A 23637-nucleotide genomic window follows, 5' to 3' on the forward strand; every position below is an offset into this window, starting at 1 on the left:
TTGAACATTTTACATTAACCAGTGATTTCAAGCATTATGTATGTCAGTGCATAACAGGCCGAGATGATGAAGAAACAACTTGTGGTGTTATAATTAGTGCTTCTGGCGGTGGTACTTCTAAAGGCCATGCTCCTACTCGCACTTCTAACTTTAAAAGACATTTGGAGCGCTGCCATCCTGACATCTTTAAACTTGTACAAGAGAAAGACAAAGGCTCATCTGAGACACTAGCAGCATCAAAATCTAAAACCTTGAATACTGAAAAGAAACCTGCTACAGGATCTCTGACAAGTTTTTTTGTTAGTGATAAAGTGACTATATCAATGACTCCAGATGCATTCAGAAGGAACATTGTTAAGATTACTGTTCTCAACAGCATTTCCTTGAGATTCTTTTCTCGGCCTGAAGTGTTAGCACTGATTGGTGAACTGTCACAAAAACTAGGAGTGGCTCTAAACAGAGATAATATAAGGAAACTAGTAATTGATGAATATGAAAGCCAAAAGGAGCAGCTAAAGAGAAATCTAAGCAACAAGTTTGTATACTTGAAAATGGATGCATGCACATGCCATTGTGTTAATCATTTTGCTGTTAATGTTAGGTATATGGATGAAGGGGAAAATATGACCAAAACCTTATCCATTAAAGACACTGAAGCCCAACATTCCAGTAACTTCTTAAAACAATTGGTAAAAGAAGTGTTGCAAGACTTTGGCATTCAGAAAGACCATGTATGCTGAGTATGGTCAAATGACTGAATGAAAGAGAAGATTCAAGTATTACAGAAGAATGTGCTGAAGAAATTCAAGAACAAGCTGGGCCTTGTCAGTCACAGTAGGAGGCAGCCAATTGACTGGGATGACTTGACAGAGAAGCAGGAAGATTTAGATTTTTTTGAAGGGTTTGAGGAAGTACCAAGTTACAGAGACGAGTTTGCTGACGAAGCAGACCGCATTTCAGAAATTGAACACCAGCGTTGTTGTGTTCATACACACCAACTTGCAGTGAACGATGCTCTTAAAGAGCATGATTCCAGTAATCTTATAGCCAAAGTCAGAAAAGTTGCTACTGCAGCAAGAACACCAAAGCTTGATGCCATTCTTAAAAGAAGAGCTGGAAAAGGAGCTATAATAGACCAGGTTACTTGCTGGGGTAGCACTTATAACATGGTAAAACAGCTTGTTGAATTGAAGCCTGTTCTTATTGAGATGGCAAACCCAGATGTTAGTCTTTCAGAAGCGCAATGGATGCAACTTGAAGAACTGGAGGACCTTCTTAAGCTTCCTTTTCAAGTGACAAAAAAAAAAATTTAAAGAGGAGGATCTCACTCCTGGAATGTTCTTGAAAGATTGGAAAATGTTAGAGCATTCCATATCCAGGCATGGTGGTTTGCTTGCAGAAACAATGTGCAAGTCAGTGCGTAAAAGAGAAGTACAACTGCTTAATGATGAAATTCTACTGGCTGGAGTATATGTAGACCCAATGAATAGAGTGTTATCTGAAATCCAGAGAGATGAAGCAAAATTGGCACTTTGTGACCTTGCCATGAGGATTTTGGGCTTAGATGCAAAGGCATCTACTGAAGATCCAGACACTATTTCAAGTTCCACAGACTCCGAGGGAACCTGCAGTGAAAAGGATTTTGAAAAGTTCTGGATCAACAAGATCATAAAGCAAGGTCAAAGTGGCATAAGCTAGAGGAAACAGCTAAAACTCCACCTTCAGTGAATAAAGGCTTAGCAATAGCAAGTTTCAAGCTAGACTTCCATGCTGCATTACAGCAAGTAGAACAGATAGAAAGTCAAAGTTGAATGTTCATGAAGCTATAAAGCAATACCCTGAGATAGTGAAAGAGTCTGCGTTGTTGGCAGCAGCACTTCCTCCAACACAAGTGAGCATTGAACGTCTGTTTTTAGCACAAAGGCTAATTAGGACAGACCAAAGGGCTTCAATGAAAGAGAAACTCACTGAAGCCATCTTGTTTTTAAGAACAAATTATTAAATTTTTATTTGCAAATTTCAATTGAGTAGTCTATAAGTTCTATACATACATACATATACCAAGGCTTTTTCCCCCTTTCAAGGGAGGTAGCCAAAAAGGGAAAGGCATAAAAACACCCACCCATTTCATCCCTAAATACACTCCACACCCCTCCCACCCTCCCTCTCATCTGAGCACCTCCTGGATGACGGGTCATCCCTGCACCTTGCCCACCGCCCTGGGTCAGAAGCAGTGTCGCAAGACACAGCACATCCACAGCAAGGCCGCTTCATTTAATCGGCGACCCCCCCCTCTCCGTCCCCCCTTGCATATAAGGAGAGGACGGGGAGAAATCCCTTCGGGCTGCGTCAAAATTTACTCACACATACTACCCCAACCCCCACCCACCCCGCCCATTCCTCCTCACGCAATCACATCATCCATATACAACCACTCTCCACTCACCTCTGTCTTCCGTCCTCTCCCTTCCTTCCTCAACATTCCCCTCTTCCCCAAAGCCCCCTTCACCCCATCCATCCACCTCATCCTAGGACGTCCCCTCATGTTCACTCCCTCCACATCTGCCTTCCATACCTCTTTTACTAGTCTTTCTTCACTCATTCTTTTCATGTGTCCAAACCATCCTAATATTCTTTCATCAACCCTATCTCCCAGCTCCTTTTTCACCCCTGTTCTCCTCCTCACCTCCTCATTTCTTACTCTATCCAGCCTAGTAACCCCCACCATACTTCTCAGACACCTCATCTTAAACACATTCAAACTCCTTCTCTCTTCATCTCTTATGTTCCACGTTTCTGCCCCATACAGTGCTGTTGGCACAATCACTCCTTCATACAGTCTCCTCTTCGCATCCATTCCTAAATGTCTATTCCTCATATTATGAATATTATGAATAAAACCTATTTTTTTAATGTTTACAAATAAGAAACTTGTATAGATTTGAGCTTTAACCTTGTTATTAATGTAATAATACTGGTAGATTCAAGGAACATATAAAATATTTTGTTATAAGAAATTTTTATAGATTGAAATTTTAACCTAGTTATTAATGTAATAATACGGGTGTATTCAAGGTACAGTATATATATTTTATATTCTTGAAAGCTTTGTCTGCATTTTTACCATTACAGTAATTGGCAAGCCAACAATAGCTGTAAAATATCATCTAAAGATTGCACTGTGAAATAATTTGTTGCTATTGTGCAAATAGAAAGCAGTAGGTCTCATTATTCCAAGTTTAAAAAATCTAAAAATTTTGATATCTTTTGTGTTGAGAAAATTTAATAACCATCCAGTATAGAATAGTTTTATAGCTAGGTACAGGATATATACCATTTATAGAAGTTTCCAGAATGTAGTTTGTATTAGTTTCATTCATTTTATACTATGGGAGTTATAGCCAGTGGAATGTATTTCCATTTTCAATAGATATTTAATAAATATAATTATTAATTCAAATTCCAGAATAATTTGTCAACTGTCAAGTGACAGAGATGATTTTTATCATTAAGTAATTTAAACTAGCTACTTTACCCTTGTTGACAGTCTAATTAATTCAAATTATGTTAACATCTAGAACTCCATCATGTACACATGTACATGACAGTGTAGACAATAGTAAATATCCACTACGTATGCATTATGCACATACGTCTTCATGTATGTTAAAGTCAATGGAAGTTGTTGTTGTTCCCTAGACTGTCTGTCCGAGCAGTCCCATTCTCCCCAAGGAATGCCACAGCCGAAACTGGGTTTTCCCACAAATCCTTTATAGAGTGTATGTTGTGTTGTTTGCGTGCATGATTGTGTATAATGCAGTCTTCCATTATGTGTTACATCCCGGGCAGCTGTTCACAATGCGGTCATCCAGCCTCTTCTGGTAACTTAGAAGTGCTGGGTGGTGGCCGCACCGCAGTCTGGCCAGGTGGACTCTGTCCTTTCGTGGGAGCGAGGATTCAGAAGGGTGGATATCAGGGGGTTTGGCATGCAGTAGTGTGTTGTCTTTCAGTGTGTTAATAGAGTGGTGAGTGATATGATTATGAATATGTTTCTGGAGCAATCAGCAGCAATCAACCCTGGCCATCAGCTCTACGCAGGTGGCACCGATCCTCAATGGAAGTGTTTTTGTGTGGTTTACTGTTTTGTAGGAGCTATGTCATGCTGGGATAATGCCCTGAGATGAACTTTGACCAGTCTCAGAGGCCAGATGGGAATGACATTAGAGCATATGTCACAGCATTTGATGATGACTGAAAAGGGGAGGAACAACAGCAGCTATGAACAGTGTGCACAGGGGAAGGTTGTCTCTCTCTTTCCTGAATTGATTCCAGGTTTTTATGATAACATGGTGAAATTAATTCTGCATTAAGTACTAGGTAGGGCATCCTCCATTAACCTTTCCTCATCATGATTTGTCACATTTTTTCCTAATATTGTGATAGAAGGTTTATGAGAATGGACAAATGAAATAACAGATGATTTTTTTGTGGGGGTGAGGGGAGGGGCACAAAGGAAAAAGAAAATACATAGCTTGAAGTGGCAACTCTGCCATGACAGATTTGAAAGTGCTCATAAGCTGGTAGATGATCATGAGCATAAATAATACCATTATATATTTAATATATATGTTTATACGAATATACGTGCTTGTGACCATATACAACCACTCCTCGTCTAACGACCTACTCGGTTAATGACAACGCGGAGTAATGACTGGCTTTATGACAGACCACTATTCGTTTAACGTAAATTTCCCGAAGTTACGACGTCATGTACGATAAGTTGGCCGAGGCAAATTTGTATGATGTTATAAATGAACTTGTACGGCCGATATTAGCTGTGAGGTAAAGTGCTCTGAAGCTTAGGTCTATATTACCATCCTGCAAGCTGCAAAAACTACCTGGGGTACAGTATATACCGGTATTGGTAAATTTTTAGTTTCGACCATGGGCGCAATATAGCAATAAAAAATCAATTATTTTGTGAATTATAATGTATCAGCGTAATATGCAATTTTGTAAGCGGAAAAAAAGGTACTATAACAGATTTCGTAAGTAATGAAGTCGTGTCGGACGAATGGTATGCCATGCTTGTTATGATAGATGCCGACGTCAAAGAAATGAAAGGATGATAAATTCGTCTAACCTAAACTGAACTAACCTAACCTGTGTTTAATAAATCATTACCTGCAAATTAAATGTCATCTGAATCGTCCTCGTCGTCGTTGTGAGAGACGTTGGCGGGCTTTTACCACTCTCTCAGCTTGCGGGGGTATACAAAAGTTCTTGCAGCTTGAAGGAATGCATGAATCTCCACTCCATAACATTCCTTCAAGAAAATATACCTGGCGAGGTACTATTGGAAGTACCGAGGCCATCAATGGGACCTTTCGCAGTGAGCGATTTGATACCAGATACCGCCATATTTTGTAATTCTTGCCGGAAAATAGATACTTTTTTTGGGCAAGTTTTATAAGCTTACAGAGGTGTGTCATTGTACATTATTGTGTCTGAAAGTTAAGTCAATTAATTTCATGATTGCAAACAACATATAGCATTGTTTGAGCCTCTATAATTACAGATGATATTCGTAAAACAGCCTATAATTGTATCAAGCCAAGCAATTTGTCATTTTCTACCGACTTCAATGGACGTATACTGATATATACTTTCATTTGAATGCTCCAAGCAATAGGCAAATCCATGTAATGTATAGAAAATATAATTTTGCATCGAAGACGGTAGGATTACGATTTTTCTGGTACAATTAATGTTTGTCTCTCTTATTTTTTCTGAATCTGACGTGCAGTCTGGCACGGCACACGTACAATTAGTCATATTTGTTTGAAAATAGCTCCCAGCAGATCTAAGAGGCTATTCTTTACACAAACGTAACTCACCTTAACATCCGCCATCACTGTTGTTATATTTTATCTCACTGATTATCTTCATATACAGGACATGACGGTGATATCCATTATTTTTCAACACTCAGATAAAATGCACAAATCGAAATCAACATCCTCTTTATTTTTACAGCTCATACTTACACACACATATACCAAGGCTTTTTCCCTCTTACAAGGGAGGTAGCCAAAAAGGAAAAGGCATAAAATCATTCCCACCCATTCCATCCCTGAATACACTCCACACTCCTCCACCCTCCCTCTTATCTTAGCACCTCCTGGATGACGGGTCATCCCTGCACCTTGTCCACTGCCCTGGGTCAGAAGCAGTGTCGCAAGACACAGCACATCCACAGCAAGGCCGCTTCATTAAATTGGCGACCCCCCTCTCCATCCCCCCATGCATAAAAGGAGAAGACGGGGAGAAATCCCTTCAGGCTGCGTCAAATTTTGCTCACATAATACCTCGACCCCACCCATTCCACCTCATGCATCACAACATCATCCATATACAACCATTCTCCATTCACTCCTGTCTTCTGTCCTCTACTGCCCTTCCTCAACAGACATTCCCCTCTTCCCCAAAGCCCCCTTCAACCCATCCATCCACCTCATCCTAGGACGTCCCCTCATGTTCACTCCCTCCACATCTGCCTTCCATACCTCTTTTACTAGTCTTTCTTCACACATTCTTTCCATGTGTCCAAACCATCCTAATACTCTTTCATCAACCCTATCTCCCAACTCCCTTTCCACCCCCATTCTTCTCCTCACCTCCTCATTTCTCACTCTATCTAGCCTAGTAACCCCCATCATACTTCTCAGACACCTCATCTCAAACACATTCAAACTCCTTCTCTCTTCTTCTCTTATGTTCCATGTTTCTGCCCCATACAGTGCTGTTGGCACAATCACTCCTTCATACAGTCTCCTCTTAGCATCCATTCCCAAATGTCTATTCCTCATTACACTCTTTAATCCACCAAGGCATTTACTCGCTTCTCTCAATCTACATTGTACCTCCACCTTCACTCCACCTTTTCCTGCCACATTTGCACACAAGTATCTAAAACTATCCACTTCCTCCAGTTGCTCTCCCTTAATGCTCACTTCCAGTCTACTGCCACTTTCACCCCTTGTACATCTCATCACCTTTTACCCACATTTATCTTTAGCTTTCTTCTATCACATACTCTCCCAAACTCTGCCACCAACTTCCTCAATCCCTCCTCCGATCCTGCCACAATCGCAGTGTCGTCAGCAAACAACAGCTGGCTCACCTCCTACTTTTCTCCATTTTCTTTAACCATCTCCAATCCCTGACCCACTACCCTTGCATTTACCTCTCGCACTACCCCATCCATGTATAAGTTGAACAGCCAGGGCAACATAGCGCATCCTTGACGAAGTCCCACCTTTACCTCGAACCACTCACTCTCTCCATATCTTATCCTGACACAAGCTCTACTATCATAAAAACTCTTGACATCTAGAAGCTTTCCTCCTATCCCATATATCTGCATAACCTCCCACAGTGCCGGTTTGTCTACCCTATCGTAAGCCTTTTCCAGATCCATTAAAGCCCAAAAAACATCCTTCCCCTTTCCTATAGCTTTCTCACATATTTGTCTTACCACAAAGATCTAATCTACACAACCTCTACCCATCCTAAATCCACACTGTTCCTCACCAATTACTCCCTCTGTTCCTCTCCTTATCCTCTCAATCAAGATCCTCCCATAAGCCTTCCCAACTACACTTAACAAGCTAATCCCTCTGAAACTACTACATTCACACTTGTCCCCTTTTACCTTGTAAAGTGGAACTATACTGGCACTCCTCCAGTCCTCCGGCACTCTACCCTCTCTCCAACAAACATTAAATAACCTCACCAGCCAGTCCACCATCACTGTACTTCATTTTTTGAGACATTCTGCATGGCATCCATCCAGACCAGGTGCCTTACCTGCTTTCATCATCTTAACAACTGCCTTTACTTCATCCTTCCTTATTTCTCCTCCATTTTCCTCACTCATTATGGTCATTTTCTTAGCATTTCCCACTGCAACTATCTTTCCCTCCCTATCCTCCTTCACATTAAGCAACTCCCTTAAATATTCTGCCCATCTTCCCCTTACTGCCTTCTCTTCCATTATCATCTCTCCATCTGCACCTTTTACCTTTTTTTCTCTACTTGATTCGCCTCCTCCTCCTCTCTTAATTTCTTTCCAAAACATCTTTTTATTACTTTCAAAATTCTGTCATACCCTTACCCCACTTCACATCTGCTCTCATCTTTGCCTCCTTTACCTTTTGCTTTACTTCTCTTTTCTTTGTACCTCTCATATGACTCCCTCGTCCTATTTTGTAACCAATCTGTGAAAGCTCGCTTCTTCTCTTCTACAACCTTCTTTGTTTCCTCATCCCACCATTCACTACCCTTCCTTCTATTTCCTCCTGTCCTTCTTGTTCCACACACCATCCTTGCACACTTTGTGACTCCCTCCTTGAACCATCCCCATTCCTCCTCCACATCTAGCTCTACTCTATCCTTCACTCCCTCCCACTCCTCCTCCAGCTTCTTCTTGTACTCCTTCTCCTTTTCCTTTTCATTTAAAGAGTTCACTCTAAGCACCTCCCTACCTTTTGTCCCTTTCCTCTTTCTCCATCTATCCTCCACTCTCAACTTACTTTCCACCAAACAATGATCTGATATTCCCCCACCCTCTCCCCTTAGCACATGTACATCCTTAACTCTTCCTATCATAGTCCTATTTACCACTACATAATCCATCAATGCTCTATCTACCACCCTTCCCTCCACCACCCTCTCCCATGTGTACTTATACTTGACTTTCTTCTGAAACACTGTATTTGCTATCATCAACTCTCTCTCAAGACACATTTCCACCATCAACTCTCCACTACGATTCTTTCCTGGAACTCCACATTTCCCAACCACTCCATCAATTGGACCATTTCCTACCCTAGCATGAAGGTATCCCAGTACCATTACATTGACATTTCTCCCTAAGTCCTCTATGCACTCATTTAAATCTATCCAAAAGGCCTCCCTTTCTTCTACACTCTTCTCACTGCCAGGCCCATATGCACTTACAAAGACCCACATCTCTCCCAGTTTCATCTTCATCCACATTATCCTTGAGGAAACCTCCTTCCACTCCACTACATGTTCACCTATCTCTTCACTTACTAGTATAGCCACCCCTTCCCTCCTTCGCCCTCTCTTCACTCCTGATAACCTCCCACTTACACTCACCCTTCCCTTTCAACTTAGTTTCACTCAAAGCCAACACATCCATCTTTTTTTTCACAAACATACTACCTATCTCTTCCCTTTTACTCTCATCTGTACCACATCCACGCACATTAAAAGACCCAAACCTTAGGGTGCTGGTTCGAAAACTCCCAGACCCTCTTATGCCTTTGCTTTTTCGTTTAAGAATGTCCCCTCTGGGGCTACAAGGAGAAGGATGCCTAGTCCCCATCCCCGTCCCTTTCTTCTCGCCTCTTACGATCCAAGTGGAAATACATGGTGGCAGTATTCTTTTCCCCCACCACAGGGAAATTCCCCCACAGCAGAAAATAAATACTCAGAGAAATGGTACAGGACAGCAGCAAGAGGTTGGGGGACAGTATAACAGAGGGACAGTCATAGTATAAAAGTGTCATCATTTCTCTATGAAGAGTTTTCCTCTATCATAGACAAAATGATGTGTGGCTCTGGTCCGCAGGGGCGCCCCATATAGACCCTAAAGTACCAACTGCATGCTACTTTGCCACAGTAACAAGCAGCCAATACCCTCATACTTACTTCAGTAAAAATAATTACCTATTTTTAGTTTTATCTTCTAATTAAATTAACAAAGCCTTATCACACACCAGTAAGTGAAAATTATAACATTAAAAGTCATGTTTTTAATTGTAAATACACTTATGCAGCAATTTATATCGTATTTTTTTAAAATATCGGTTTCCAAATTAGCTAAGTCACCCCTTTGCCTCGTGAAATCTGAGACAATTAAAAATTCTAGCGCTAATAGGCATCTACGAGCCTGACTGCGAAAGGTCCCATTGACAGATGACAAGATGGCGTCCCGATCCTACGCTACCGACTTCGTTCATTAACATATTTGCTTGTAGCAAGGTATTTTTTATTTTATTTTCCACCCACAAAATTGCATATTATGTTGATACATTTTAATTTACAAAATTAATAATTGATTTTGTATTGCTATATTGCACCCATGGTCGAAACTAAAGAAAATACGCCGGTATTTAATATGGAATGTCAGCATACGCGGATTTTGTCATACACGGTAATTTCAGGAACCTAACCACTGTATAAAAGAGGGAAAATACACGAAAATAAAGATACATGTATTGCTGGACATTGGACATGTAAGTATATGTATACACTTTTGCTTAACAATCAGTTCGGTTAATGACGGCGCCGCTGGTCCTAATTGTCGTGTTAAACGAGGAGTGGTTGTATATATAAAGCTGGGTGAGTGTATATGTGAGTATATTTATCATACAAGTGAATGTTTCACGCAAAAAATAATATACATGAAAACTATTTATAAAATGCTTGCTGAATAGGTGTGGGAGGCTGGTATATGGATCTGCAGAATAGATTTCCACATAGGGGTCAAGGAGTTAAGGAGTCGGAGTTGAAGGAATCAAAGGAGTTGGAGTTGAAGGAATCAAAGGAGTCGGAGTCAGACCTTGTACCATCCGACTCCGCAACCCAGATTACAAAGGAAGAACATGTCAACATGGGACCTTTTGGTCCATAACTAGGTCGGATGCAGAAAAAATAATAAATGCATAAAAGAGTGATTAAATAATATAGATATATAATAAACATAGATAAGAACATATTTAAATGATGATAATAAACTAAAATAAAATAAATGGCAGGTATTGTAGCATATTCCTTAGGTGTTTATCTAAAGGATTCTTAAAGCTTTGAGCTCTACTAAATAGCACTGATTGGCCCCCAACTCTTGGGGTTGGGGGGTGGTCCCACGACGTAGACGTTGCACAGCTCCAGGACCTGGCCATCAGCTCTACACAGATTGCACCGATCCCCAAGGAGGAGCTACGCCTACCTGGGGGAGTACCACAATCCTTTTTTCCAACACACAATGTTTACGTTTTTTTCTGCACCAAGGGGTGATTTTCCGGCGATCACCCATCCTCTTCTACTTTTAGCTGGAGATGTAGAGAGCAATCCTGGGCCCACCACAAAATACACATGCCCAACATGCTCTAAACCCATTACTTCGAGCAGACAGACAAAGGGCTCAGTTCAGTGCAATATGTGCAAAAAACTGGGCCCACCTCACTTGTACAACACTTGCTGACACAAACCAATACACAAACACTTGGACATGTCCTACCTGCCCTCTAGTAACTCCACTCCCACCTCCCCAACCACAGCCCACACCCTTACCCACTCCCAATTTCCCTTTGCCCTTACCCCCGATTAGTACTCCCATTCCTTTGTCCCCGATCTCTCCTTTCCCCCCCTCTGACCCAGATCCTACACCTTCCCCACTACCACCCCAACCTCAACCCCAAACGGCAACATACAACACATACAAAACACACAACATCAACATATTACAACACAACATTGACGGTATCAACACTAAAAAACATGAACTTGAACACTTTCTTAAACAACACAACATACACATTGCGATTTTACAAGAAACAAAACTAAGACACTCACACAAAACACCATCATTTCATAATTACACCACCATCAGACAAGACCGGACTGATGGCAATGGCGGTGGACTCATCACCCTGATCCACCACTCCATCTGTTTTGTGGACACAAGTGCCACAACCAAAATTCTCCTCCCTACCACAGATAACACAACAGAAACCCAATCCATTCGAATCCGCACAGGCAACAATTCAACACTGACAATAGTTAACATGTACATTCCCCCCCAATCATCCCCCACAGTTCCAAACACCTTCAGACCTCAACTTAGCCAACTAACCTCAATCCCCAACCTGATCATGGGTGGTGACTTCAACGCCAAGTCGTCTGCCTGGTATGTCGACAACCCTGACACAGACAGAGGGCTTGATATACAGACTCAATTCGACTCATTGACTATCATGAACAACACGCATAATCATACACATATCCCATACCAAGCCCTCTACACTCCCTCCTCTCCTGATATCACCTTTTGCTCCCCCTGCCTAACCCCAACAACATCATGGAGAGTGGTCGGAGCCCTTGGCTCTGACCACCTTCCAATCATCATCACCACCAAAACAAGATGCACCCCAGCTGGCCACAGACACACTTACACCAATTACAAGAGAGCTAGCTGGGAAGCTTTTACTGAAGAGACAGAACAACATTTTGAAACACTTAACAGTACACCAATCACAAACATAAACAATGCTGTGCACGCTTTTAATACAATCATACAAAACGCAGACAAGAGATACATCCCTAGAGGCAACAGAAAATCACACAACCCCAACTTCACACCAGAAATCCAAGGCCTCATCAGACAACGTGACACACTTAAACACGATACCCCCACACCTATCCCTCAAAACATAGCAGACCAAATACAAACACTAAACACTGTGATTGCCAATAAAATACATGAACAAAAAACACAAAATTGGCAAAACTTTATCAATACACGTGATCATAAAACAAACACCAGCAAATTGTACAAAACACTCAACAGCATCACACTATCCAACACTAACACTACACGCTCTCACGCAGCAATAATCACAACAACAGATAATCTACCCTCAAACAGACAACAAGCAAACGCACTCTTACGTCATTTTGCACAGACGAGCCATCTTACATCTCACCCAGACGACCGACGCACCATTCGACGTAAGAAAGACTTCCCCACAGACTCAGACTATACACCCTTCATAGACAGTCAGACAAAACTCATAATGCATAATCTCAAGCACTCATCTGCCTGTGGCCCTGATAACATAAGCAACATCCACCTAAAATACATTGGACCACAAGGTATACACGCACTCACAAACATTGCAAACTACAGCTATTCACACAACACTATACCCGACATCTGGAAGCATGGTAAAATAATCACCATTCCAAAACCGAACAAAGACCCAACAATCCCAACATCGCACCGCCCAATCACACTTCTCTGCACCCCCTCTAAAGTCATTGAACGCCTAATACTTAAACTTGTCACACCATATATTCCCCTTGCTGACTCACAACACGGTTTTAGGCCACTACACTCCACAAACACTCTTCTGACAAACCTCACACAAAGAATTTTAGATGGCATCAATTCAGATAGGCCCCACCACAGAACACTTCTTATAACATTGGACATTAGTAAAGCTTTTGATGCTATCCTTAACATTGGACATTAGTAAAGCTTTTGATGCTATCCCCCGCCACAACCTAACAAATAAAATATATAACACAGACATGCACAATAACACCAAAAGATGGCTGGCCAATTATCTGGCAGGCAGGAATGCTCATGTGTCATATAATGGCCAATCATCGCACATCAGAAACATTAAGAACGGAGTACCACAGGGCTCAGTTCTATCCCCCACATTATTTAATCTATACATGCATGACTTACCCACACCAGACACCTCAGAAATACAAATCTCTTCCTACGCAGATGACATAACAATCGCATGCACACATCATAACACAGACAAAGCTGCAGAAATAATCCAGCCTTACCTTGACACACTCAACACATGGTTCATCACAAACAGACTCAAAATAGCTCCAACCAAATCTACAGCAACACTTCTCACCAACTGGACAAAAGAACACAAATACATACCTCATCTCTACATCAACAACACTCTAATACCACACACAAACACACCGAAAATTCTTGGTGTAACATACGATACATCCATGTCTTTCAAACAACACATCACAAACATAAAAAACAAATGCACACCTAGACTTAACGCACTTAAGTCAATCACTGGAACAACATTTGGACAAAACAAAGAAACTAATATAACAATATACAAACAATGCATACGCTCAGTGATGAATTATGCGAGTCCTGCATGGGCTCCTAATCTCAGTGAGACACACCACAACACCCTTCAAATCATACAAAACAAAGCCCTAAAAACAATTACAGGCTGCACAAATACAACACCTACAGACCATTTACACCATGAAACAAAAGTCCTCAAAGTCAAGGACCACCTCGACATGAGAGGCACACAAACACTTGCTGCAGCCACCACAAACACATCACACCCGCTACACTACATAGCAGAACACCCACACACACCAAGAAACATTAAAACTACACCCAAAGACCTTTATTACGCACAGATACTCTCTTCTCTTCCTCCACAACCACCAAATACCAGCCTCCGGAAACATATTCATAATCATATCACTCACCGCTCCATTAACACACTGAAAGACAACACACTGCTGCATGCCAGACCCCCTGATATCCACCCTTCTGAATCCTCTCTCCCACGAAAGGACAGAGTCCACTTGGCCAGACTGCGATGCGGTCACCACCCAGCACTTCTAAGCTACCAGAAGAGGCTGGACGACCGTGTTGTGAACAGCTGCCCAGGATGTAACACTTCACCCCATACCATACAACACATAATGGAAGACTGCATTATACACAATCATGCACGCAAACAACACAACATACACTCTATAAAGGATTTGTGGGAAAACCCAGTTTCGGCTGTGGCCTTCCTTGGGGAGACGGGACTGCTCGGACAGACAGTCTAGGGAACGACAACAACAACAACAACTAAATAGCACTGCCTCGGATATGTTTGTGTATGTGTTTACCTAGTTTACCTAGTTGTATTTTACAGGAAGGGGAGCTATGCTCATGGTGTCCTGCCTTTGTATTTTGCAGTGTCTAGTTTGCTCTTAAACTCATGAATGGATTCTGCACACACTATTTTTTTGTCCAGTTTGTTCCAAGTGTCCACCACTCTGTGGAAAACTGTTCTTCAGATCTCTTGTATAGAGTCTGTAACTCTAGTTTAGCCAGTCTCACTTCATATGATAAGTTTAAAGTGCAGGGGCCATTTTTGTGGCTGCTCTCTGGATTCTTTCTATTTTCTTTATATTCTTTTTGGTACTGGGTGACCGCAGTGTCACTGCATATTCTAGTCTAGGCCTTATCAGTGTGACTAATATTTTTTTAATAGTTTCATAGTCGAAATGTGTAAATGCCACTTTTATTGATTTTAACAAGTTATAGGATTCTCCGACAATTTTGTTTATCATAGGACAAGTCGTTTGATATAATTACTCCCAAATCTTTTTCAGATCCCACTTTCTTTACCTCCTTAGTTCCAATTTTATATTGTCCTGATATTCTATTGTGTGTGTGTATTTACCTAGTTGTATTTTGTGGAAGAAGAGCTATGCTCACAGGGATCCGCAGTTGTATCTTTCCGCCTCCAGTTCTTTCTTAAAGTCGTGTATAGTTTTAGCACTCACTGTTTTCTCTTTCAATTTATTCCATGTATCTATCACTCCCTACCCTTTTGACAAAGGGTAGGGAGGTGCTTAGAGTGAACTCTTTAAATGAAAAGGAAAAGAAGGAGTACAAGAAGAAGCTAAAGGAGGAGTGGGAGGGAGTGAAGGATAGAGTAGAGGTAGGTGTGGAGGAGGAATGGGGATGGTTCAAGGAGGGAGTCACAAAGTGTGCAAAGATGGTGTGTGGAACCAAAAGGACAGGAGGAAATAGAAGGAAGGGTAGTGAATGGTGGGATGAGGAAATGAAGAAGGTTGTAGAAGAGAAGAAGCGAGCTTACACAGATTGGTTACAAAATAGGACAAGGGAGTCATATGAGAGGTACAAAGGAAAGAAAAGAGAAGTAAAGAAAAAGGTAAAGGAGGCAAAGAGGAGAGCAGATATAAAATGGGGTAAGAGTATGACAGAAAATTTTGAGAGTAATAAAAAGATGTTTTGGAAAGAAATTAAGAGAGGAAAAGGAGGCGAATCAAGTAGAGAAGAAAAGGTAAAAGGTGCAGATGGAGAGATGATAATGGAAGAGAAGGCAGTAAGGGGAAGATGGGCAGAATATTTTATGGAGTTGCAAAACGTGAAGGAGGATAGGGAGGGAAAGATAGTTGCAGTGGGAAATGCTAAGAAAATGAGAGTGATGAGTGAGGAAAATGGAGGAGAAATAAGGAAGGATGAAGTGAAGGCAGCTGTTAAGGTGATGAAAGCAGGTAAAGCACCTGGTCTGGATGGATGCCATGCAGAATGTCTCAAAAAAGGAGGTACAGTGATGGACTGGTTGGTGAGGTTATTTAATGTTTGTTGGAGAGAGGGTAGAGTGCCGGAGGACTGGAGGAGTGCTTGTATAGTGCCACTTTACAAGGGAAAGGGGGACAAGTGTGAATGTAGTAGTTTTAGAGTGATTAGCTTGTTAAGTGTAGTTGGGAAGGCTTATGGGAGGATCTTGATTGAAAGGATTAGGAGAGGAACAGTGTGGATTTAGGACAGGTAGAGATTCTGTAGATCAGATCTTTGTGATAAGACAGAAATGTGAGAAAGCTATAGGAAAGGGGAAGGATGTTTTTTGGGCCTTTATGGATCTGGAAAAGGCTTATGACAGGGTAGACAGAAAGGCACTGTGGGAGGTTATGCGGATATAAGGTATAGGAGGAAAGCTTCTGGGAGCTGTCAAGAGTTTTTATGAGAGTAGTAGAGCTTGTGTCAGGATTAGAAATGGAGAGAGTGAGTGGTTCGAGGTAAAGGTGGGACTTCGTCAAGGATGCGTCATGTCACCCTGGCTGTTCAACTTATACATGGATGGGGTAGTGCGAGAGGTAAATGCAAGGGTAGTGGGTCAGGGATTGGAGATAGTTAAAGAAAATGGAGAAAAGTGGGAGGTGAGCCAGTTGTTTGCTGACGACACTGCGATTGTGGCAGGATCGGAGGAGGGATTGAGGAAGTTGGTGACAGAGTTTGGGAGAGTGTGTGATAGAAGAAAGCTGAAGATATATGTGGGTAAAAGTAAGGTGATGAGATGTACAAGGGGTGAAAGTGGCAGTAATCTGGAAGTGAGCATTAAGGGAGAGCAACTGGAGGAAGTGGATAGTTTTAGATATTTGGGTGCAAATGTGGCAGGAAAAGGTGGAGTAAAGGTAGATGTAGAATGTAGATTGAGAGAAGTGAGTAAATGCCTTGGTGGATTAAAAAGTGTAATGAGAAATAGAAATTTGGGAATGGATACTAAGAGGAGACTGTATGAAGGAGTGATTGTGCCAACAGCACTGTATGGAGCAGAAACATGGAACATAAGAGAAGAAGAGAGAAGGAGCTTGAATGTGTTTGAGATGAAGTGTCTGAGAAGTATGATGGGGGTTACTAGGCTAGATAGAGTGAGAAATGAGGAGGTGAGGAGGAGAACAGGGGTGGAAAGGGAGTTGGGAGATAGGGTGGATGAAAGAGTATTAGGATGGTTTGGACACATGGAAAGAATGAGTGAAGAAAGACTAGTAAAAGAGGTATGGAAAGCAGATGTGGAGGGAGTGAACATGAGGAGACGTCCTAGGATGAGATGGATGGATGGGGTGAAGGGGGCTTTGGGGAAGAGGGGAATGTCTGTTGAGGAAGGACGGGAGAGGACAGAAGACGGGGAGGACAGAATGGTTGTATATGGAAGATGATGTGATGCATGAGGTGGAATGGGTGAGGTAGTGTGTGTGAGCAAAATTTTGACGCAGCCCGAAGGGATTTCTCCCCGTCTTCTCCTTTATATGGGGGAACAGAGAGGGGGGGTCACCGATTTATGAAGCGGCCTTGCTGTGGATGTGCTGTGTCTTATGACACTGCTTCTGACCCAGGGCAGTGGACAAGGTGCAGGGATGACCCGTCATCTAGGAGGTGCTAAGATGGGAGGGAGGGTGGAGGGGTGTGGAGTGTTTTCAGGGATGGAATGGGTGGGAATGATTTTATGCCTTTTCCTTTTTGGCTACCTCCCTAGTAAGGGGGAAAAAGCCTTGGTATATGTATGTATGTATCTATCACTCTATGTGGAAATCTATTCTTTTTCAGATCTCTTCTGTAACTCTCCTTAAGTTTTATCTTGTGTCCCCTTGTATTTCTTCTGTCCCATTTAAGTAGATCATCCCTGTCAAGGATTTCCATCCCTTTCATAATTCTATATATGGATATCAAATTGCCTCTTTCTCTTCTTTGCTCCAGAATTAATAATTTTAGTTTGTCCAATCTTTGTTTATATGTCAGCATACTCAGTGTTGGTGCCATCTTTGTTAGTGCTCTTTGAATTATTATTATTATTATTATTTTTATTTGTTTATTTATTTATTTATTTTTTTGTACTGGGTGTCCATAGTGCCGCTGCATACTCAAATATTGGTGTTATCAGTGTAAATAGGATTTTCTTCACCATCTCCTCGTCCAGGTAGTCAAAGGCCACTTTCATTGATCTTATTAAGTTGCAGGTTTCTCCAACTATTTTGTTTACATGTTTGTCTGGTGTCATGTCATTTGAAATGATCACTCTTAGGTCTCTTTCTGAATTTACTTTTGTAACTTCTTTTGTTCCAATTTTGCATTTACCAGATATTGTATTTTTGCTTTTTCCAAATTCCATTATACTACATTTTTTAATGTTGAAATTGACTTCCTTCTTTTTAACTCCAGTGCCAGACTTTGTCCAGATCTCCCTGAAAAGATTTACAGTCTTCTTCATTACTCACTCTCTTCAATAGTTTTGCATCATGTGCAAAGAAGTTTATGTAGCATTTAATTCCTTCATCCATATTGTTTATATAAATAGCAAACATTATCATAGCCAATACTGAGCCTTTGGGCACTCCATTTATCATGTCTACCCATTTTCAGTTCTTTTCTCTAAGTATCACTCTCAATTTTCTTCCTTTCAAGAAGTGTCCCATCCTTTCCAATAGTTTTCTCTGTATTCCACCTATTAGTTCAATTTTTCTTGGTAGTTTTTTGTGTGGTACTTTGCTGAAAGCCTTTTGTAGGTCCCAGTGGCGGATCCAGGATAAAAATTTGGGGGGGGGGGCTAACCTGAATTCCTTCCTCTGAGTAGTCTGATGTATCAGAAGTCTGAGGTATACTTAACTTGATAATGTTTTTCAGATTTTTCTGTATTTTAGACATATATAATAGAATGTATATTCGTTTTATATTGTTACACGCTTGTGCTAGTCAGTGATAAGGCACTGGCACACTTATACTCTCGCAAAGAGAGAAATTATTGCAGGATCCGTGTGTAGTGTTAGTGCACATGGACTCATGGAAGTAATAAAAAAAAAGTAGCTTTAAAAACCAGAAATACAAACAAAAACGTGTATGAACTTCTGAACCTGTTAATAAAAGTATCTAAATTACATTAATAACACACAGCATTGTTCATGGGATCTCACACGAACATCAACCTCCTGTTTTTTGGGGCAAATACATTGATTACACTATTTCAATATTGATTTCATTGTGAACGCCGAGTAGCGCCAGGCCGTTGAGGCGATCTTGACCCATAGTATTCCTTAGGTAGGTCTTCAGTCGCTTCAGGGTTGAAAATGAACGCTCGGCCTCTGCGTTCGAGACTGGGAGCGTGATCAAAACTCGGAGGAGCTTGGCCAGGTTCGGATACATTCGGGTCTGGGCGTGGGCCAGGGCATCTCCAATGGATTCGAACTTCATTGTTGTTGAATACCAGCGCTCTGCTTCTGCCTTCACGAGGCTCAAGGTCTCGATGTCAGCCTCATAAACCTTTGCCGCTTCCAGTACAGCAGCAACATCTCCATCAACGCTGCTGAGCAGATTCTTGATCTTGAAGCCAACAGGAATAGTATCATTCCTGAACCGGGTCTGCAGCTCAGTCAATACATGGTCGAGGAATGGGACATATACAGATCTTCGGTAATACTCCTCAGCTGTCTGGAAGGGTAAATTCGATCGCTGCGTTTGGCGTTTGCAAACTCGAGGTACAGGAATGGTATCGTGTGATGAACCGATCTCCTGAAGGAGCCCCTCTGCCTTCTTGAAGATGTCCTGGAAGCTGGTCAGTGCACCTTCCCTGGTCTTGTTTAGATGCGTCACCACATCACCAATCGTAGCGTACGCTGAGACTAGATTGACCATAGGGGACTGCAGGGCTCGGCTCGGCTCCACAGTGTGAGCTAGCACAGACTCAGCGACGGCGAGACCAATCAGAAAGCGCAGCTCTCGGATTGCTATTAGTAGTAGTCCCGCCGTCGCGTCCGAGTTGCTCTCGTTCTCCAGAAAGACGGCAATAACTGGCAGGAATTCCATAAACACAATGACTGTGTCGTGTCGCTCAATCCATCTAATAGCGCAGAGGCTGACCAGCTTCTTCCGCTTCGTGGACGTGTGGTCTTTGACGAGCTCAGTAAACCTCATCGAGCGCATGTTTGAGGAATATATGTAGTTATACACCTCGCTGGGAGTCTGGAGAGCGAGCTTTAACTCCTTGGTGTCACAGGCCTTGGTCAAGACGAGGTTGAGACGATGACTGAAACAATGAATCGTCTTTGCGAGCGGGTATTCTCGCACTACCACAGCTGCGCACCTGCGAGACTTTCCCATCATGGCACTGATACCATCAAAACAGAGGCCACGGCAGTTGCCCATGTTGAGGCCGACACTCTTTACTGTGCTAAGCAGGAGGCGAGCCTTGGCGTGAACAAAGCCAAGGAAGTCCTCCCTTAGCTGACCTCCGCTAAAGTGACGGATGCAAATGGTGGCGTGTTCTTTTCCTGAAACGTCGGTCGTCTCGTCCATCATGATGGCGAAGACTCCGGAAACTGATGTTACCACCTTCTCTTGCACCAATCGCCCTGCAAATAAGGATATTTAACCCTCGGACCTGGCAAAACATCAGGAAATACTCAAATCGATTAAATGACAGCCTTACAATGATTCATGGAAGAACAAATTTGGGGGGGGCTTCAGCCTCCTCAGCACCCCCACCCCCACCCCTGGATCCGCGCCTGGTAGGTCCAGGAAGGCACAATCTGCCCAGCCATCTCTTTCTTGTATTAGTTCTAGCAATCTTGAGTACATGATCTTCCACTTCTAAATCCAAATTGGTTGGGGTTTAATATTTTGTTCTTTTCCAAGTGAGTCCATTTGTTTTTAATAACTCTTGCATATTTTTGGCAATTGTGCTTGTAAGGGATACTGGTCTATAATTTGTTGGATTTTCTTTATTTCCTCCCTTATATATTGGTACAGTATTAGCATTCTTCCAGTATTGTGGTACTTTTCCTTCTTTGAGTGAGAAGTCAATTATCTTGTGTATTTTGTCTGAGAGTTTGTCTATGCATTCTTTTAATATCCAGTTCGCTATTCTGTCTGGCCTATGTGACATTCTGACATCGAGTTTCTTTATTTGGTTTCTTACTTCTTTCTGTGTCACCATTATTTCTTCCATTTTAGGGGATCCTTCCTGTTGACTATCATCCCACAATTGTGAGCTTTCAATTGTAAATACAGACTTAACGTGTCTGGTCGTTACTTCAACCATTTCTACATCTTCTGTGTATTCTTGATTTCCTTTAGTTTGTCGTTTATATGTCTGTAGAACAGTTTAGGTTGATCTTTGCATTTTGCTATTATGTCATTTTCATAGTTTCTTTTTTCCTCTCTTCTTATGTCTACGTATTCATTTCTCAGTTTAATGGATGTTTGCCCTTTGGTCTCTCTCTCTCTCTCTCTCTCTCTCTCTCTCTCTCTCTCTCTCTCTCTCTCTCTCTCTCTCTCTCTCTCTCTCTCTCTCTCTCTCTCTCTCTCTCTCTCTCTCTCTCTCTCTCTTTTTCCAATCTTTGTCTCTTTTGACTTTAGCATCGCTACACTTTTTATTATACCAGCACTTTATGTACTCCCTTTTCTGTTTCCACTTAGGTACATATTTGTTTGTTCCCTCTATATATTTCTTTGAAAATGTTCCATTTCTCTTCTGTCTTTGTTTCATCATTTGCACATTTTTCCCAACAGGCATTTTGGAAAAAATTTCCTAAGTTTTACAAAATTCAGTTTTGTACATCAGTCTTCCTTCTCTATGTTTCTCGTTCCTTCTCACCACATTTTGTTCCTTAAGTTCGATCTCTATTAGTTTGTGGTCACTCTTCCCAAATGGTGTTTTATAATTTATTTCTTCCACTGTTTCTGGTTCAGAGGTGAATGCCAAATCTAGTCTCGATGGTTCTTCGTTTTGTCTAAATCTAATATTTTCTTTAACCCATTGCGTTAATGTGTAATCTATGGTCATATCCAGTAGGACATTTCACCAGAGTTCGTCTCCACCTCCCATAGTCAATTCTTCCCAATTTATTTCCTTTGCGTTAAATTCACCCATAATCACTATATTTTCTCCATATTTCAGTGTCTCGGTTAATTCATTCTCTGTATCTTCTAGTAATTTTGAGTGTTCGCTGTCAGTCCAGGTCTTAGTTTTTGGTGGCACATAAACAACTATGAACCTTCTACTTTTCATACTGCTGTTTTCGACCTTAACTGTGATTAATTCCACATTATCTTTTCCTTCTGCTGCCTTTATCACATTTAGGCTCTTACTAGTCAATAGCATGACTCCTCCCCCCTGTTTGTCTATCCTATTTTTTGACCAAATGTTGTATAATCCATGTCCCACCATACTTGATTGTATTGGACCTTTCAGTTTTGTCTCTGTAATTCCCATCATTTCAGGTTTCTCTATTGATAGATAGTAATTCAGTTTGTTTAATCCTGATATACCGTCCATATTTGTATATGCCACTTTTAATTTTTTCTTCTCTTCTCTTCTTTGGTTTAAGTTTCCATTTTTCTGATGTACCATTTTCTCATTCTCAAAAAAAAAATTCAGTCCGTTTTCTTAGCCTCGCTTCTCGGTTCTCGGTTCCCTATCTTTCTCTAATTCCTCGGGATTCATTTCCTTTTTTATCCAAACATTGTGTGTGTGTGAATGAAAGTGTATGTCAGACTGAATTGTAGAAAGCACTTGTCCTCGAGGGGGCCGGCAGATGTTGCGTGGTCGCTGTGGGGCCGCTCTTACCTCTTGGACCCCCCCCTCCTCCCCTCATGTAGGTCCTCTTTGTTACAATGTCAAGCAGGCCCTAAATGATCAATATTATTGCATAATATTCTGTATCATACAGGATTGTTGACAGTGTAGGGATGGTTCATAATGGGATAGGAGATCATGATCTCCGGAACCACGTATTAGTCATGACCCAAATGGCAGATGGTGTTGGGCCAGTGTTCTGTAATACCATAAAATACAAAATATTGTGCAGCAATATCAATCATGTAGTGCTTACTGAACAACAGAGGTTATGATTAGGGTTGTGTCAGGAAGCTCCCACCGCTTGCGGTGCTAAACACGGCAAAATTAATTGCAACTGTACGATTTATCACCAAGTGTTCAGAGTATTTTAGTCTGAATGTACGAGGGTAAGTCGTTTTGACATGTTTAGGATGCGAGAGGAGGTGTTGAGGGCACAAATTAAGACTTCTATTCTTCTATCTATCCATCTTTATACCAAGAGCCTTTTTCCCCCTTATAAGGGAGGTAGCCAAGTCAAGGGCACATACCTACTCCCACCCATTCTGCTCCCATCTACTGCCCTTTCCACTCCCCTCTCCCACATTAGCTCCTTGTGGAT

General features: G+C 41.6%; 2 protein-coding genes across 3 annotated transcripts in view; one reads left to right on the forward strand and one right to left on the reverse strand.

Moving 5' to 3' along the window:
• Positions 1 to 23637, forward strand: part of LOC143031017 (uncharacterized) — a 46135-nt gene that overhangs the window by 8396 nt on the left and 14102 nt on the right. The window lies entirely within an intron of this gene.
• Positions 1816 to 22331, reverse strand: LOC143030233 (zinc finger MYM-type protein 1-like). The gene is made up of 3 exons (XM_076193393.1): positions 22328 to 22331; positions 20271 to 20811; positions 1816 to 1906 (listed from the first exon to the last, which is right to left on the reverse strand). Exons 1-3 carry the CDS (start codon positions 22329 to 22331, stop codon positions 1816 to 1818), a joined length of 636 nt encoding a protein of 211 aa, XP_076049508.1.

The sequence above is a fragment of the Oratosquilla oratoria genome, chromosome 12 (genome assembly GCF_046742065.1).
Source record: "Oratosquilla oratoria isolate Oo_2021 chromosome 12, ASM4674206v1, whole genome shotgun sequence".
Classification (NCBI taxonomy): Eukaryota; Metazoa; Arthropoda; class Malacostraca; order Stomatopoda; family Squillidae; genus Oratosquilla; species Oratosquilla oratoria.